The 18962-nt window shown below is 37.9% G+C and overlaps 1 protein-coding gene across 3 annotated transcripts in view; it reads right to left on the reverse strand.

Moving 5' to 3' along the window:
* TOX (thymocyte selection associated high mobility group box) overlaps positions 1 to 18962 on the reverse strand; it is a 219393-nt gene that overhangs the window by 20963 nt on the left and 179468 nt on the right. For all 3 annotated transcript variants that reach the window (XM_042022585.1, XM_042022586.1, XM_042022584.1), the window contains 2 exons: positions 15902 to 16132; positions 4412 to 4492 (listed from right to left, as the gene is read on the reverse strand). In XM_042022585.1, the coding sequence (XP_041878519.1) occupies positions 4412 to 4492; positions 15902 to 16132 (312 nt within the window). The remainder of the gene's footprint in view (positions 1 to 4411; positions 4493 to 15901; positions 16133 to 18962) is intronic.

An 18962-nucleotide genomic window follows, 5' to 3' on the forward strand; every position in this document is an offset into this window, starting at 1 on the left:
AGACTTTAATTCCTTAGGCTGATCATTTTTATTACAATGCACGCAGTGTAACAGATACTTTGGGTCCCTGGAACTCTCTGGTTACAAATTGCTGTGCTAATGGCATTAAGGCTATGTCAGCCTTACAGACATGACCTTTAGTTTTCTTATGAACCGCAATTGCAAGATGATGGACTAGGAAAAGCTAAGTCTGCCATACGTTTCAAGAAGCAATTTTACATGTCCAAAGGATTTGCACTGTCCACAAAACGGAAAAATGTCCAATGCATTCACTTCAAAGTCAAGTGAGGACACCACTTTGACTTAGATACAACATCTGAGTTTTGAAGTATGCTTGAGTATTTTGAATTTTAATAATATTCCCCTTGCTAAGAGGTTTTAGCTTCAGCCATAGTCGCTAATATATATCTTCATGAAAATTGAAATTGTGTCACTACACAGAGAGAATTAAAGATTCTTCTAGTCAGAAAGAATAAAACAGAGAAGAGAAATCTTTTTTGTACTACTGAAACAGTTACATTTGCACTGCTATAATTAACATACATATATGTATCACTTGGATGCACATAAATATGTTATGCATGGTGAATATATAACATGCATATATTGTTTTATAAATATACATAGATGAACATATGTAATATATGAAAGTATTTGACATTTACCCATATATATCTATTTTAAATATATATATTTGAAAGATGCAGCAAAAACTCCAATGTCAGCCAGAAAAAAAGGCTGGTTAAGCTAGAAAAAGTGCTTGTTTTATGAAAAAGTAAAATTGCAATTCACAGCATTTTATGTAATGCTGTACAAATTACCAGATACCAGAGACTGCATTTCTGGACCTGAATAGTACTAAAAGTTGCAACTAAGGGCAAATATAAAGACACTTGTTTACAATGCAAAGGCTTAGTCAGTACTATAAGCAATATGGCAATCTGCATAGCAGAAGATATAATGCTTTGTGATGTGTTTTTGCTTTACCTATCAATCCCTACACACATGAACAAACTCAACAACAGACCCATTAATTTCAACCAGAATAAAAAAGGGGAAAATACAGGAAATATACTTATAAATGAATGGGAATTAATGCATACTGACATATTTATACAATCATATGTTTACCTTATTTACTGGGTGGTGGCCATACATGTCTTATAAGGACATCATGAAAGCACTTAAAAGTGTATTAGAGATGGGCTGGAAATCCTATTACCAGAGCTGCTGGTGACACTTCCATTCTTTCCAGCTCTGATTTTGTCAAATAATACAGTCTGATATGATACACACTAGGGGTGTGTGTGACCTATGTGTGTGTGTGTGACAAACTCCAAACAGAACTGCTCAGCTTTCTAAAAAATGAACTTGGAGGGGATGGGAGGCAAGAGAGGGGAGGAGAGAAAAAAAAGAAGAGTAAAGGCGCAAGGAGCTGAGTGTCATGGCCACCATCTCCACCTGATGCTGCACATCCACCCCAGAGCTTGGGATGAACACCAATGAGTCTGAATGTCATTATTTTGCTGTCAGGCAGGGGCTAGGAAGTCTCCTGGCTATAGGACATCTACCCCACTTCTCTGTAGTCTTCTACTTTGATTGTTCTGGAATGTCAGATGGCCAAGGTGGGTGCCGTGAATTCAACTCCAAGTCCAGACCAGTGAGGTAGAACATGGCATATGTCCATTCCTTGCTTTTCAGAAAAGAGAAGACTTGCAAATAAATGCAGAAAAACATACACAAAGACTCACATACGCTCACTAGTTGTTTAAAAACCAGTAATACTTAATGACAAAGGTGGCAGAATCAGTGTTGAAAAGTTAGGAAGCAGGGAGAGCAGCTGCTCTGGGAGGTGTAAGGCACCTGCTGAGCTGGACAGAGGGGACCTGAGCAGAACCTTGCCTGCTTGCGCCTGCGTCTTCCTGCAGACAGTCGTCTAGGATGGGATGTGAAAGAAAGTTTGATAACTGGATAACATTTGGATAGCAAAAGGATGGCTGGATGGGATGTGAAGCACAATTGTGCATCTCATAGCTGCCAACCTGAAGTCATTGGAGTTCTGCTATGAACATAAAGGGTTTAATATTGTTCAAATACTTTGAAAAATGAAGTTCTAGATGTTCCAAGGAGAACACAGAAAATGACTGAGAACCTGATTTCACAACGATTTAATCGTGTTTGAAAATACGGACAATATAAACTTCCTGCTCCCAAGTATTAGTGAGAATTTCTTTACACCAAAGCACTGTTGGGATGAGCAGCACAGAAAATTCTATAAAGCAGCAAGGTTAAACAGCATGCAATAAATATAACTCAGGAGGATCCAGGGTGAACACCTGATTATAAGTGTGAGGTACCACAGAGTGAGGTACAAAGTATAAAATATATATGTGAGCAAATCATTAATAGGGTAATAAAACATTTTTGGAAAAAGAGTGTTACTTTTGGCATGTCTAAACTTTTGATAATGAGGTCTTGGAATCTGAATAATATTGTCTAAAAGTAGTTTTTATGGGTGATAATATAACAACATGGACATAAAAGACCACATTAACTCCAAATAATGTTAATTATGTACTATATATATTTTCTCATGCTTACAGGCTTGTCTAAAGAGCTACAGTTCTTCCAGTGCCATATAAATATTTAATAATGATAATGTAGAATATGCTGATATTATATTATAACTGGTTATTTTACAGCCTTATTCCAAAATGGACTTGCTTTAGTTACATGCCAGCTCTGTTAGATTCATTGAGTGTGTTCATGGGAATAAGCAATCAGTACTCAGCTTCATTAAGTTTATATTTTTATACTTTCCACACTAGAGGAAAACATTACATTATAGGCAGAATTTAAATAATTGCTTAAAAGTTAAGAAAACGCTTCAGTGCTTTTCTGACTAACAACAAATTTAAATATTTGCACAAATGGATTCATGCACTGAACTGATCAACAGTCTTCTAAGTCTTTTTTCTAAAAAACAAACTTCAGAAGATGCAATAATATACTTTTTTCTCTTTAAAAAAGATCTCATTTTTTATATTGTGCACTTCAAAATTAAGCCACATAGAGTGTTATGTAAACAGTCCATGATGTGCTGAATAATGATAGCTAAGTTATTTTCTCAAGTGAAAAGATGGCTTCATGCATTTCTTAAAAAACTTGGAATATTTTGAGTTTTTTAGACCTATCTTTTGCTAATAAGCACGCTATTTCAAAAAGATTTGCTTGTGAGCACATGCTGCTCTTTCTGAAGGCAATGATTACTTCTGGAACCAACAGTCCTAACAGAGGAATTAAAGGTACTCGGTAAATTACTTTAACTAAATGCAGGAGTATTTATAATGGCAGATAAAAAATAGAAAGTTATAGGACACAACTCCCAAAAATGAATGAGGTGACACCCCATATTTCAAATTCAGAACAAACACTGGCCAAACACGGACATAATGTAGAAAAATGCATGAAAGGTCCTTGTATGGGTAATGATATAGCAACACCCTGAAATGTGTACAAATTAATATAATATACAGAGTAGTATGGTATGCAGGGCCCCAAAAACATTTGAAACTAACCAAGAAGTTCTTCTCATGTCCTATATGCCAGTCCTTCACACTGTGGTCTTTACCTCTAAAATTGATTTTATTTAAGTAAGAACAAAATATATCTAAATCTGTTTTGGTAGACCCAAAACACGTGCTTCTAACTGGTATGATTCTGAAGCTGCTCAATTGGTTTTTCACATTGACACAGTACAGTAATTTCACATTCTTCCGCATATTTAAAAGTCTATTACAAATTCTAAAGAGTCTACTGCAAAATTATGGGCACTGAGAATGTTTGAATTAATCTATTTAGAAATTTGCTACTGGCTGTATATTTGCAGTATACTGGTGTGTTCCAGTAAAGAAGGTTCCACCATTCTCTTAGCAGTGACCTTTGCTGTGCTCACAATAGCTTGCTGGACGTAAAACGGAAATTCACATTTCTTATGAAAATCTGCACTGTCATCTAGGCTTGACTATTTCTGTATTGCCATTTCAAGGTAAAAAGCAGTACTAAAAAAAACTCACAAAACCAAACCAGGCATTTTGTTCATGATGTATTTTTTTTCCCTTATAGGTGGCTGCCTGGCATGTTTGTTTATTTGAGGTCTGTTTGCCACTACCTCCTTCCCCTGTTGAACTGGCATGTACCTCCCAAACTGAAGTGCTGTCTTGATGACCAGGAGGGAAAGGATATCTTTATGTGGAGAGATGACTGTGTTTATTGAGCATTTGCAACTTAAATGCAAGTTTAAGGTGATAATAAACAAGGCTATTTGCACTAAATACTGTGGTGCTCAGCTGAAAATGGTTTGCAATATGTCACTATATATATATGTGTATGTATATACATTATGTGTTACCTTGGATACAAGGCTTGCTCTGTAGGCAGCTAACTGCTTCAGATACTCCTTCTTGGCAGCTTCAGTTTTCTTTTTGTATACCTAAAAACAAAGAGTGGCACATTGGTAAATGAATCTGGTTTTGTTTTTGTACATCACCGGTGTGTCTCATGCATTTTCATAATGTTTTTCTAAGTAAACAGCCTTTCCTCATCATATTGCCTAAAGAGTGAAATAATAAACATCAAATATTTTAAGAAAATATTGTTCCAACTGTGAAACACCCTTTAACTAACCAGCAGTACTGAAAAAACAATATTCCTCATAGCATCTCACGTTTAATTGCTCAAAGTGGAGTGTGGGGCCTACTTTTGAATGGGACCTTTGGGGATGGGGAAAGGTAAGTGTGACTCTCTCCTCTGGCTTCCACTTGTGAGACCAGTTAAAACCCTCTGGGGAAGATGAGAATCTGCAGAAAGACTTTTGAGCTAAATGAAGGAGGAGATGACAGCACCACAGATCAGCCAAGAGGATTTCTCTCCTCCCTGGGTGAACTGCTGGGGCCAGTCAAAGAAGCCCATGGAGCTGCTAAGGATAATAAATGTTAGTCATTATTCCAGTCTTGATCCCATATCGGTCTAATTAACTTCTCAGAAGCATGGATCTATTTCTGTACATTTCTCTCAACTCACCAAATTATTTTAAATGTGGCATGTGCACAATCTCATAATAGATTAAAGACCTTGGAGAATCACTTCAATTTTGCCCAGATTTCAAGATCGAAGATTATCTGCAGGGTTAGGCAGAATCCCACAGGACTACAGTGACATGATGTTAGAAGAACATGTGTAGACGTTTAGGGTTGACAGGTCTCAGGAGGAGAACCAGCTTCTGACCCATGGAGCCTAGCTAATGACTTGCTGTTAGCCATGTCAGTGACAGATTTAGGAACAACTCAACATTTCTGTTTGCAAATATTGTCATGAGTTTCTCACTACTTCATGTTTTGGGGTTTTTTCCTGAAGGGGGAGATTTAGGAGTCATACATGCACCTGGGCTTCATGTAACTAAGCAGAACTGACTCCTCATCTTTCTTGTTGAAATGAAAAGCTTAAAAACCATCCAAAGGTTTAACAGTGAGGGAGAAAAATAAAAGGAAAGAAAATTTACTTTTTTATTGTTGCTATATTTCACAATTTTTAAGTCACATGCCACACACCCATGTGTGGACAGGCATTTGGGATTCATAATATTGCACAACATGAAAACTGCAGCTCTGTGTCTTTGTTGTCCACTTTTCCAGACAATTGCACAACCTGGGCACCTGAGGAAAGGCTCCATGAGGAAAGTGAAGACTGTTCACCTTCCCCCTCCCATTCCTCACTGCCTAGTTAACTGGGCTATTGATTCAAAGCTTAAAGACAGGCAAATCTATTTAGGAGGACAATTTTGGGGTGTTCTTCTGAATTCCACAGCTAAAAGTACATATGAACACCTCCTCCCCAGAAAGATAAACTTTACGAAACTTTAAAATGTTCTCTTTTGATCTTCCAACCCTTCAGTAAAACCAGCAGTCCCCTAATGGAGAGGACCTGGCATTACAGAGTGTACACACAGAGGACAATACAGTTGCAGACTACAAAGGGAGAGTGGTAATTTCAGGCTGGAAAGATCCAGCACAACACCATTTTGATAAAGAATGTACTCATGAAACAATTTTTTGTTTCACAAGGGCTTTGCTTTCAGACACAGAACAAACCTCACACACAGGCTGGCAAAACTCAGAGGCTGCCTAAAAGGATTAAAGATTTTGCTTCCCAGGGGAAGCAAAAGATCATAATGGAAACAGAGAAGTCTTAGGCTTCTAAAACTGTAACTATAAAGACAGAGAGGGAAAAAGATGGGTTTTAGCTGTGCAACTGTATCTTTGCACCCTTGTAATTTCTCCAGATTAAGATAAATATGTAGTGTTTGCTGATCTCCTATTGTTCCGCAAAGAAAAAAAAAAAGGTAGCGATTTGCTTCTTAAGTTGTAGTCGTTTGTGATTATTAGGGGAATTACTATTTGTTTTGAAAACAAATAAGAAATTAGTCAGCAGTCTGTTCCTGGCTGCTAAAATGAATTCAGCTTGACCTACAGAACAAAGACTAAGTTATACTGCTTTGTATATTGCGATGCCTCTGCATCATTCTGATAGGCAACTTAAAAAACAGAGCTGAACAAAGAATTTTACACAGAATAATGTTCTTCAAAAGATCATGTATCCACTGCTTCCACATTGGGTTTTATTTTGCATAGCACAAATACAAAAAATAGACACTCCTGCTGTGCTCTTACAGTCACAGCATAATTGAAAAAGTCCTCTGGGACCCGACTTTTCCTGCAAATAGTCACACTGCACAAGGTTAACTCAATAATATGAAGATAACAACAATTCTGCAAATCTCCATCTAAAACATCACTACTTCATAGGAACACCATCAGACAGTTATTTAATTATTTCCTACCTATGTATCTACCATGTCTAGTGTATGCACTGCCTTGCCCTCTTCTCTTGAATCTTTTGGTGAATGAATAATAATCACATGAACACCTTGTCTTCCCGGGCACTATAAACTTTAACAATTTAACAGAAAGTCATTATAGTAAAAAAGTCCTTACTGGGTGGGGAAAAGTTTTAGATGACCCCAGACTGCTTTGATTTTTGCATTGGCAAGAATGGTCTCTGCAGGCTGGCTTGTCTGGAGGGTGATCAGCTCACCCCACTTTGTCCCTGGAAAAGCTTGGGTGTGTCCTCTGAGGACAACAGTTTGAGCCCTCCCTGTCTACGTGCACTGTCCTTCTAAAGGTGCCCACTGTTTAGGTCAAGGCCTACAATACAAGTAGGCTTATGATCCTCATGCTGGTTGTGGAAATTCTGATTGGTCATGGCCTAGACTAAAAATTAGGGTAAGTTCTGTCTGTCTAGGACAGAGTAAACACTTGGCAACATAAATAGCAACAGGGTCTGGTCTGGCCATCAATATTTTTATCTGAAGGCACATGAATATGGTCCTGGCAGTGGTACCAATTCACTGGCTTTGTGCTGGCCTGGACTTGCACTGGGGGCTTATGAAGGCAGGGCAAGTGGGGAGGGAGTGTCTTCAGCATTTGCAGCCGTACCTCAAGCAGGTATGAGCAAGTCAGCTGTTCCTCCCAAACTCTTTTTTTTTTTTTTTTCTGCAGCTGTGAGGAAGTTTTAGCCCTCAGGCTTAAATAGTTTTGTGTTGTTGTAAGTATAAGAGTTGCATCCTTGCAGCACTTTTGGGGAGGAAAATGTCTTGTGTCATCATTCAAGTGTGCTCTAGAAAATAGCTGAAGCTCTTTCGAGCTTCATGCTTAAGACAGTGCCAAATTATAAAACACATCATATCCAATAATACAATTAACACTTTCCCACTATCATGAAGCAGGGTTCTGTTCTGTTGCTTATCTATACTGTATAGTGGGAATATTTAGTTTTAGTTATAGCATCTTAGAAATCTCCTATAAGGTCATTTTCCTGTCCTTTGTCAAGCAAGAAACAATTATTAAATAAGTAACTTGACAGGAACATATAGTTATGGAGTTAAGTACTTTCCATCTTGCTTTAATTCATTTAACATGGTAATTGAACATCAACTGATTGTCACTCAGGCAGCAAAGGCCCATTCTGATTCAGCAGCATATTTGTTTCCTTACACAGTATTTTATTTTCTACATTGTCCCAATTGCAGAAAAATTAATGTTGGCAGAAAAAAACATCATTTTGCATATGCAGGGTGGGTCAGTTTAATTTATTCTTTTTCTCTTCATTTCTCTTCAGCATCTTATAGAAACCCCAGAACACCAAGACTACCGTCTATAAGTGGAACTTGCTGGCATTATTTTCCTACTGTGCTTCACACACACAAGTGTAGACAGCATAATACACAGGTCCTTATTTAATTGCACTTCCAAGGTAGCTTCAAGTTCCCTTACACTCTTTAGCAAAGCATGCAAAAAGGAGTGAGTATGAAACCCTACTTTGTGCATAAAAATGTATAACATAGAACTTGAATTAGGCCACCAGGGAAAACGAATGCGCTGAGCTCACAGGCTGGTACCAGCCCCCAGGCCATTGGACCAGCAACCCTTAGCTCAGGTTTCCTGGGCTGACCATACATGTGGGCCGCCAGAGCTGCAATGCAGCCTACAGCAAGGACTGAACTCTTGTGTGATAACACAAACAGCCTTAAACTGAATGCACCAAAGTTCCACTTGGAGATAGAGGGGTGGTGAGTTATAGGACAACCACTCACAAATACTAGATTCACCAAATTAAAACCACAGTAGAACTTAAGCACTTCTGCATTATGCTGCCAAATTCTGGTCATGTTTTGCTTTATGTATTTTAACTGCTGTTTAATTCTTGTCTTTTTGGATCATAAATTCCTTGAGGCAGGCTTTATGTCTCCTGTGCTTTCCTATGTGTTCCATAATATGAAGTTCATTACTGATATATATATATAGCTGAAATATACCTGTAATGCCTTAAGCCAGGTTTTTGTTCTAGTTAGCCATTTCTTCACAATGAACTTCCTCTCGGTTTGCTTGTGGCAGATTACCAACACATCACAACACACTAGGCATCAGGATTACTACCCTGTCACTTGTGGCTTGCACCCTTATTGCCCGAGGGGAACAGATATCCCTTCCCCAAGTCATCACAAGAGCCAAAACAGGCACTCAAATGTCTGCAACCATGTCCTAAGTTTTGAGTGCTAGTGGAAAACTATTGCTTGTGACTACAGTCCCCTTTGATATTAGAGATGATGCTAGCCTTGAAGACAGCAAACTAAGCTGACTGATGATTTTAAGAGAAAAAGAGACTTTCAGAATCTGTGTTTCATGGAAGTCTGCAAAAGGTCTGTGTCTCCTAGCTAACAAAGCAGATTACAAAGATCCATGCTACTTCCCTGGCTTTGCCTAAATAGATGGTATGAGGATGACAAAGAAAGGGAAGTTTTCTGTTCATCTTGTAGATATCTCCTTAGAGCTGACACTTGCAAGCAAGTTATATTTGTCTTTTTAAAATGATGTAAAAGTGCCCATATTTGTTTCGGTGGAAGTGTTCTGGAAGCCCCACAAAACAGTATATGCAAAAGTAATAAATCAAAAAGCAGCATGACTGATTTTGTATTCTTGGTCTCTGCAGTGTTATATCCCATGGGAGTGTCATTTTCACGGGCTACAGCTACAGGAATGTCATCTGATAAAATACAGTAGGCTCCAATCCAGAATTAAATTCCACATTCAGATTGCCATTCCTAGCCCTAAATACATTGGCTCATAGAGAAAATTCGTACTTTTTTCCAACTGGGAAACCTATCTAGTTTTAATCTCCTGATTTTGCATCAAAGGCACCTAGAGCTTCACACAGTCATCTAAAATATGGAGAAAGATATTCCCACAGCAGTCAGAAAAAAATCCTCAGAACTGCCTAATGGACATTGAAATATTTTACCATTTGATTTTTAATCTAAGTACATACAGTAAGAGGCCCAGGGCTAGCTGTATGGCTCAGTAGTCTATTTGACTGTAGAGCATGGAAAAGATAGTGATGACATATTAGGGGCTTGGGGGAAAGAATTCAGTCTCTGGCATGTGAGGGAAAGATCACAGGCCAAATTCAGCTCTAGCACAAACAGTGAGACTCTATGGAGAACACTGGAAATCGCAGCCATTTGTGCCAGGCCTAAATTTGACCTTATAGTCTTGATGTTATGACCCAGCTGCTTCCAAGAACAATAAGAAGGTGAAGTGGACTTAAAGTCAACATTTCATAACTTGGTGGCCTTGTGCAATATTTCTCTAGGAGCTGTGTTTGTTGTGTGCTGCAAACGGATGTTAGAAATCCACCCTGGACAGGGGGTGTCTGATGTTCTCTGTGACTTCAGTGTTCCCAGAGGGCCTGATACTTCTCCCCTCTGAAGTCAATGGAAGTTAAGGGGTTCAAGGACTGGCCATATAGAAGCCAGGGTTATAGAAAAACCTGAAGATATAAATTTATATATATGTACATATATGTGCATAGACATGTGTTGTATCCGTGCTCAGTGTGTGCCTATTATTGGCCCATTTGTGTTCCAGCTCATTAAGCCCAGATACTTTCAGAGGAAGGGAGAAGGAGAACATACCAAGATGAGGATCAGTTGTTTTGAAATCTTGACACTCCAATCTAGACCTTCAAAGGGTAGAGATGCAATTTCAATATAGAAATTTGTGAAGAAAAACAGTGCATCTCCCAAACATGCCTAAGATGCAACACTGGTAAAATCAACTTTGCTGGTGCAGGTATCTGGGAGGAGAAATGTAAGATTGCTCTCTGTTGTGCCTATTCCTGAATCCACCTTGTTTATAATTCACTTTGGCAGTGTGCACACACAGATGTGCCTTCTCTTCCTATTCTCATTTACAAAAATAAAACAAAGCTAAACCTTGTGTGGTTGTTTATCTACTAAACTGAAAGCACATTCTCATTCTCTTACAAGCGTGTTAGTTATTCCTTGGAGATTGCTTCATTAGCATGGAGCAAGTAAGGGTTTTTAAAGGGAGAATAAGAGATAGATAAACAAATGTCTACGAGTATTTGAGCATATATAAGGGAAGAAACTGAAAATTGATTTCAAGATGCTACTGACTACCTTGACCTCGTGGTCTGCACATCTTCTGATGTTTCAGCAGCCAGTCCCCTGAACTGTCTGACATCCTGACACCAGGCACCCCACATGCATGGCAATGCAATGGGGACATGATGGCTCTTCCAGCCATGGGATGGATGATCTCATTTGTCATGTCAAGGGATGGGATGCCATAGCACCCTGGGAGGGAGGATATAGGTTAGGTTTTCCCAGAGGCCAGGCAGAGTCAAGACCTGTTGAAACACTGATCTTGGATCCACTTTGATCTGACTTGTGGTGCCTCACATCATGAGAGAAGCTGTGGAGATATGAAGTATTGGCCAGAATTACTTGTAAACCCCCTGCTGATCTAGCTGGTTCATTCCAGCAGTGGATAATGTACTGCTCTGTCTAAAACTTCCCTGTGGTCAAAAGAGAAACTTATAAAGCATGCTTTGTTATTTTTCGTGCCCAAATCAGTCTGGGTTATTTTTAGAGATAAAATAAAAACTCCTGAAAGCTTGTGAATTCTAGTGAAAATGGTAACAGTGTCACAAATATTGACGCTAATGCACAGGGACTTTGTTTTATGTAAGTATTGGTAACATACAAGCCAAGTTCCATCAGATGTTAAAGAATAAACTGCAGCTTTTATCTAGTGGGTCTTTGAGCACCAATGAGGAGTAAATGATTTGATTTTGTGAGCTCAGAGGATTTGTCAGCTGCCTCATATGTATAATTCTGGCTTTTCATATTCCTGCTGCTTCTAATTTACCAGGACAGGCTCATAATTGAAGCAAATTAACTATTTACACTTGCCACTTCTACCAGGGGAAGAGGACACATCAGCAGGAAAGAATGAGTGGGAAATTAAATTCTTCCCACTTGTGTCAGATCTGCCCTTATATAAACACATTAACAGTAATTTCATGAGGCGTCAACCATAGGAATAAATACTGAGGGATAAAATAATGAGGTGTTGCTATTGAGCTGAACTGCTGCAGCTAATATTACTGTCTATGAATTATGCAGCCTGAAAGAAATCATCTGTCACAGCACTCAAACAGTCGTTCCACCTGCTTCTTCTGATTGTTAAGTTGGGGTGCCTGAGGTGAATCTCTCCTCCCAGATGTAAGACCAGCGCAACGTTGAAGTAAACACACAGGAACACATAAACACACACAAGTATGCACACTAAGCTGTTCATAGGAGGCCGAATTAACTCCTACTAGAATTCCAGTTAAGTCACTGAAGTTACACCAGAGATTAATTTTGTTGAATGTTGAGTAGACATTCAATTCCATTTTTAGAATAACAGAACATTTATTAAGGTCTTTGGCTGAAGTTTTAAAGTTACACTAATGTAAACAAGAACATTTTGTTTGTAATTTGCCACATCTATTACAGCTTTACTAGGACTCCAATTAGAAACTTAAGGTTCATTTAGTACATGCACATCTGGTACTGATTTAAAATTACTTTCCTTTTTCATCTAAGGACAGAAAATGACCTAAATAGCCTTTTTACCTGGTTTAAAACAGTGTTCTGTCTGAAAGCCAGAGACTCAACCATTTAGCATGCTGAACCTTCTTTCCTCGGGGCTGTTTATCTCCCCTTTGCAGTAAAAAAGTGTGCAAAGGGCAAAGATGTACATAGATAAGCTGTAGAAATGAGATGCACAGAAGTATAGTACTAAGGAGAAAATAGTGTTTGTGATCATAAGAGAGGAACTGAAACAGTCACTGAAAAAAAATAGCCCTGTGAGATGGCTACAGCATTGAGGAGAATGTACCTCAACATACTACTGCTACAGCTGCCTACCATTCACAGATTTATTAATCTGAACAATTGTAGAAAGCATTTACAACAAAAAATGAAGGAAAATGCACAGTGCCTGCTTCTGATCATGTATAATTATTGTACTCTATTCAGAACTTGAGAAGTCCATGACAAAGTCCACCATGACCACTAAACTCCCTTTAACTTCTAGACTCCTCTGTGTAGGTAGATTTGGACAAAAAAAACCACAGTCACACACCACCATTGTTTGAAACCGGGCCTTTTACACACAGAAATTAATGTGACTCAAAAATGCAAATGTCTTCTTTAATCTAATAAATTGCAAGTAAGAGTATCAGAGTGCAATCCATTTTAAAGCATAACCCTCCCCTAACTTCAGTAAGGCACCCACCATCAGCTAGTTCATAATAACATTTCCTTTTTTTGTCATTCAAATCCTATTTTCTCAAACACCACTTTCCTAGCTCTTCACAGTTTAAAAAACATAAAATGTGGTTATTGCACAAAGCTTTTCAAGCTACAGTCTAATATGTCAGGTTATCAAAATTTTGTTGCAAAGGCTTGGACATACATATACTGCCCTTAGGTCATTATTGTACTGAGTTTCTATACTTTTATTTATTCTGTGGTCAATCTTCAGGAATAAACAAGAATTCTATGCATTTCAGAAAAAAATGGCTCAGATCATAGGAACAAAGAAGATTTCATTTTAGCATGAAAACATGAGCCTATTCTTCTTTCTCAATAGCTGCATTATGTTCTACTTTCTGATTCATTTATATTTACTATTTAAATAGTAAAAGGAGTTCCAATTCAGGAAACATAATTTGGAAACATACTTCTATTTAAATTCCAGAATAAGCATTAGCTTCCAAAACATAAGCCAGAAGCTTTATGATAATTGAATCCTTTTCAGCAAGTATAATTCATCAATAAAGTAGTCCTCTAATGATGATATTGTTTATTTATTTAACTATTTTTGAATTTCTGAAAATTCTTCAATGCCAAATACCAAATGCTACATTAATCATTTGTATTTTTAGAGTCCAATTTTCCTACCAGAGACATAGGTTTCATAACAGTTACTAATGCTCTGGATCAGAAAAATTAGGCCTTTAAAATACAGACTATCTAGTCAGTTGTCTTGTAATCATGACTTTGTGCTATTAGATTCCTAACAGAATAAAAAATGAGTTTAAATTTATTCTACAAAATAGCATTGCCAATTTTATTTTTTTAAAATGGGGACTATCTTTTATTATTTTTGTACAGTGCTAGATTAGAAGGAGTTTGGCCCTGGAGTTTTAAAAATGTGCTTAATAGATGATAATGAATAGGCAAAATGAGTCAAAAAGCAACAAAGATATGCTAGCCCAAACTTTTGAAAAAATTGGCTGAAAAAACATAGTTGCAGCCATTTTTACATAGATATGTCATGAGGATCCCATAACACATCATTCTGCTGTGTTTCAACTTAAATTAACAACAACAGAGATAAGGAAGATAAATTTTGTTCTGCTCTTACAGCATAAGACTTACACAATTTTTGCTCTCAACCATGAATAGAAAATCAAAGTTAAAGTTGGAAATTCAGGTTTTCGTGCACTTTTCTTACACATTTCTGCGGAAAGGCTTTAATATTTTGGTGGTAGCGCACACATGACAAGCTCCAAGGAGATGTGCATTTTAGAGTCTTTTAGGTTGGCCTTTGCTGGGCATATTAAAAAAGGGAAAAGAAAGAGACAACACAACAAAATAACTCTAATGTGCCAGTCCAAGTGACCTTTCCGTTCCCTGTGTTCAGAAAATTACCTTTCCTCCAGCTAAACTTTCCAAATGCTGGCCTTATTCAATGGTGGATACTAGATAACAAAACGTTTTTTTTGTTGTTGTTAGTCAGTGAGTGCCAAATCTTGATTCTTTTTACACTGGTATCTTTAACGAGGATCTAAATGTACCTACACCACCCAATTATCAGCAAAGTAACCCTTTTTTTTTCAAGCCTAAATAATTGTACATACCAAAAAATCATAAAAAAATTTTCTTTAATTCTTAGGTTTTTAACTGTATTTTTGTAATAACAGTGTATGAATGAATGAGATTCAGTTTAGTCCCAGCTCTTTTTCACTCTCTGTGCTAACATCAACCCCAGTCCAGGCCTCCTGCAGACAATATATCTCTCCCCTAACCTATCCTTTCCTTCCCTATCTGTTGCTTTCTTAAAGTTCCTATTTCTTTATCAATCTAATCCATTCTGTTGGCACTTAGTAAAAATGCAACCAGTAACAACAGAAAAGCAATGGTATGGTACAGTGAGGATGAATGGTATTTGCCAGCTGTCACCACTTAAATGTGATGAGCTTTCAGAGTTGCCCACTTTTACACAGCTGTGACTGACTTGGAAGGATTTCTGCCAAGTGTCAGGTCTAGCTCTGCTGGCCTCATTACAGAACCAAGGCCTTTCCATGGAAGATGGAAGTAACCTCGGGAAGTGATTTCCACAGCCCACATATATGCTAGAGGATGCCCTTTGCTAGTGTTCACCCTAGGTCTCTTTGGGTCAACACATCACTAATGTCTTTCATAAAAGCCAGGTGATTTGGGAGCATGTGTGAGCCCAGCTCCCCTTCTGGCATCATGGGATCATGGGGAAGGGAAACATCTGCAAGTGGGAGCTCAGATATATGTCAGGTCACATGCACAGATATAAGCTTTGGAAGCAAGGTCCTCTTACACGACAGTTTCACATACAGGGCAATGACATTGTAAAATCCTAGGCCCACCAATTTCAGCATAAAACATCCCTAAATATAATCTTAAAACTTGTGTCACATCCCAAAACAAGGCAAATTCTCTTAGTGGTTTCATACAGATGAAATAAAACAATTCTGTCCTTAGCATCTTTAAGTTATATTCCTGAGATGGCACATATTCAATTTTCATCCTGGCAAACAAAAGAAGCTACCTACAGTGCTCAGATGACCCTGACTTTCCTGAAACAAAGCCTCTGAGCTACAGCACATATTGTACCTGTTTTTGTTCTTCTCCTAAGCCGTCCCACATTGAAGCTACAATTTTAGAGACTTCACCAAAAGTAGCATTGGGGTTTTGGCCCTTGATGGCTGCTTGAGTGTCTCGAAAGAATAATGCATAGGCAGACACAGGCTTCTGTGGCTCATTTGGGTCCTTCTTCTTCTTCTTTTTGGGAGTTTTGGGTTTCTTTCCTATATCTGAAGCAGGTCTTTTCTCGCCACCGTTGACCTGTAATATAAAATTAGGAAAGTACTATAAAAAAAAGCCAGTTACAGCCTCCAACCACTGTTACAGCCTCTGTGATGCAAAAATTATGGATTTTGTATGCAGAAATGGAATTTTTGTTATCTTTGATAATCCACATGTTGACACCATCTGCATTAGTCACATGTAGAAAATTCACTATAAGTATTTCAGATGATGCTATTTTTTCCCTTAAGTACTTTATATTTCTCTTTAATATAATTGCTATAATCTCTGTAGTTCATTTGGTCAACTTTTCACCTTTTCTAAGTTTTATTGCTAGTGGCTATGACATGAAAATAATGAGAAAATTCAAATTAAATTAGTTTTTCTATAGCCTGAGTATCACTTCAACAATATGAACCATCTGCAGACAGAAGACACACTGTCATTTCTACCTTTTTCTTATTCTCATCCTTCCCTAGAATGACCCCAGACTACTGTTCAAATAAATCTCTTCTACAGCAGGTGGTACATCATCCAGGGACTTTGAAGAAAATCTGGTTGTGAATCAAGCAATTCAACTTATAGACATTCCCCCCCACCTTCTAATAAAGTCTGAAGAAGAAAAGTTTTACCAGTATAGACAGTTTAGAGCCTTTTAAAGGATCAGTTTTGACCTATCTGGATTTAGCTGAGTCGTTTTTATATTTGGTCATGTAAAAGCAAATGTTTTAAGGAAAGGAATGGTATATGGAGGAAAGTTCATGTGCCTTATTCATGCACCACCTGAAAAAAACCCTGCACATGAGCATTTGTGCAAACACCAAAGCACCCTATTTTCCTGTGAAGCTGGTGAAGGGTCTGGAGCACAAGACTTGTGAGGAGCAGCTGAGGCAACAGGGGTTGTTTAGCCTGGAGAAAGGGAGGCTCGGGCAACAACTCAGCACTCTCTACAACTACTGGAAAGAAGGTTGTAGCACGGTGAGCGTTGGTCTCTTGACCCAAGTTACAAGGCATAGAATGAGAAGAAACGGCCTAAAATTGCCCCTGGGGAAGTTTATATTGGATATTAGGAAAAATTTCTTCACCAAAGTGATTGTCAAGCATTGGAACATGCTGCCCAGGGAAGTGGTGGAGTCACTCTCCCTGGAGGCATTTAAAAGATGTGTAGATGTGTCTCCTGGGCACACGGTTTAGTGGTGAATTTGGAAGCATAAGGTTGACAGTTAGACTCGATGATCTTAAAGGTCTTTTCCAACCTAAATAATTCTAGGATTCTATGATTTACAAGCACATAAAGGGACAATGACCTGATTCTTCAACACATCGGAGCTCCATGGCAAAGTAGCTTTTTCGTGATATGATCACTTAATTTACTGTAGCTGTAGAAATGGTGTGTGATCTTACAAGTGGGTTCAAAGGCTTTTCTCTTTTGTCAGCATGACCAAAGCACTGTGCATCATAAGCATTTTGAAATACGAGAAGATCAAGAGCATAAATGGGATGCTCTAGGCTAAGGATCTACTAGGCATGACTTCTTTCCCTTCCTTCTATTATTATTTTTTAATAATGCATATCAAGTGGCACAGGAGGATACAGGAACTGCATGAGGAAAATGGCTGGAAATCCTCGTTTTGAGAAAAATAACTTTTTTATTTTCCTATATGCCTCACTATGTGGTGTCCAACTGAACCCAGGTGACTACAGGGAACAATCTGGATCTCTGTGACTTACTAAAAACAGCAACAAAGTGATGACCACAACTTGAAAATGAAGTTGCTTGTTTTCTGAGCATTATGTTACAATAGTTGCAACTTTAATACAAAGTTAATAGACATGCAGCCTATTGCCAGCATTTGGAAAATACGGAAAAACAAAGGTGTGCTACCCATTATTAAGTTAATCAACTTTTTGTCTCTTGCTATTATTTAATTCTATGGGGTACACAAAACTAGCAGTAAAGTATAATTAACTAGGTCTCTCTAGCTAATTTGACAATATTAGTCTAAACTTTTCAGAAGTCCTGTGCAAACACCATGAGCAAGAAGACGTGGCAACAATTAGTTCTATAGTTAAAATTTTACCTGTGTGATTTGCAAACATTTTTCTCCTTTCAGTTTATTTCTGAACCAGTGAGACTTAAAAGTTTTCTGTATATTAGGATACCACACTACTTCAAGTACCCTTAAACTAGGTGATATACTACAGAAACTTGTGTACGTGCCTTCTGGTAAGTTGCTCTGTGAACAGCTATAAACCTTATTCTCCAACCTTAATGATCAAGAGACTTCAAAAACCCACAGTTAAAAACAGAGTACTCACAGGGGAAATTCTGTTTGTCTTATATGAAAATAACAAAATAAAAAGAATACCAGAATTCCAGTACTAATAACCTCGCAAATGGCTGAGATGATAGCCTACCTTATGCTCCCATCAGTCTATCAGCTTCATAGACTCTACTTCTAACCACCAAAGCAGAGACAGATGGAAAATAAAATAAAAACCATATATATTCTGCTAGGCATAGACTTGTGCCTCAAAATCCCTGGAGGTGTAGTTAACTCATGGTAATCCACCTCCTGTCATGGCTTATTGCTTAATTATGGTGATGTATTTAACTTATTTATCACAAGAAAGCAATAATCTTTCACTTTAAAAAAGTGTACATTAACCATGTTGCACACATAATAGATCACAAGAATATCTAGTGCAGGATTTAAAACTATCAAGTAAGGCACATCGTTGATATCTAAATGTCCCTTGAGAACCTGGAAAATGTCTATAAGCATATTTAAAATAAACTGCAATAGTACCAAAGCCTTTAATGGAGCTAGGAGAGCTGTTTTATGCACACTATCTTGCAGTAATCGCT

This window comes from Corvus kubaryi, unplaced genomic scaffold (assembly GCF_017639235.1).
Source record: "Corvus kubaryi isolate FWS band 111438036 unplaced genomic scaffold, C.kubaryi_AGA036_p1.0 37216, whole genome shotgun sequence".
In the NCBI taxonomy this organism is placed as follows: domain Eukaryota; kingdom Metazoa; phylum Chordata; class Aves; order Passeriformes; family Corvidae; genus Corvus; species Corvus kubaryi.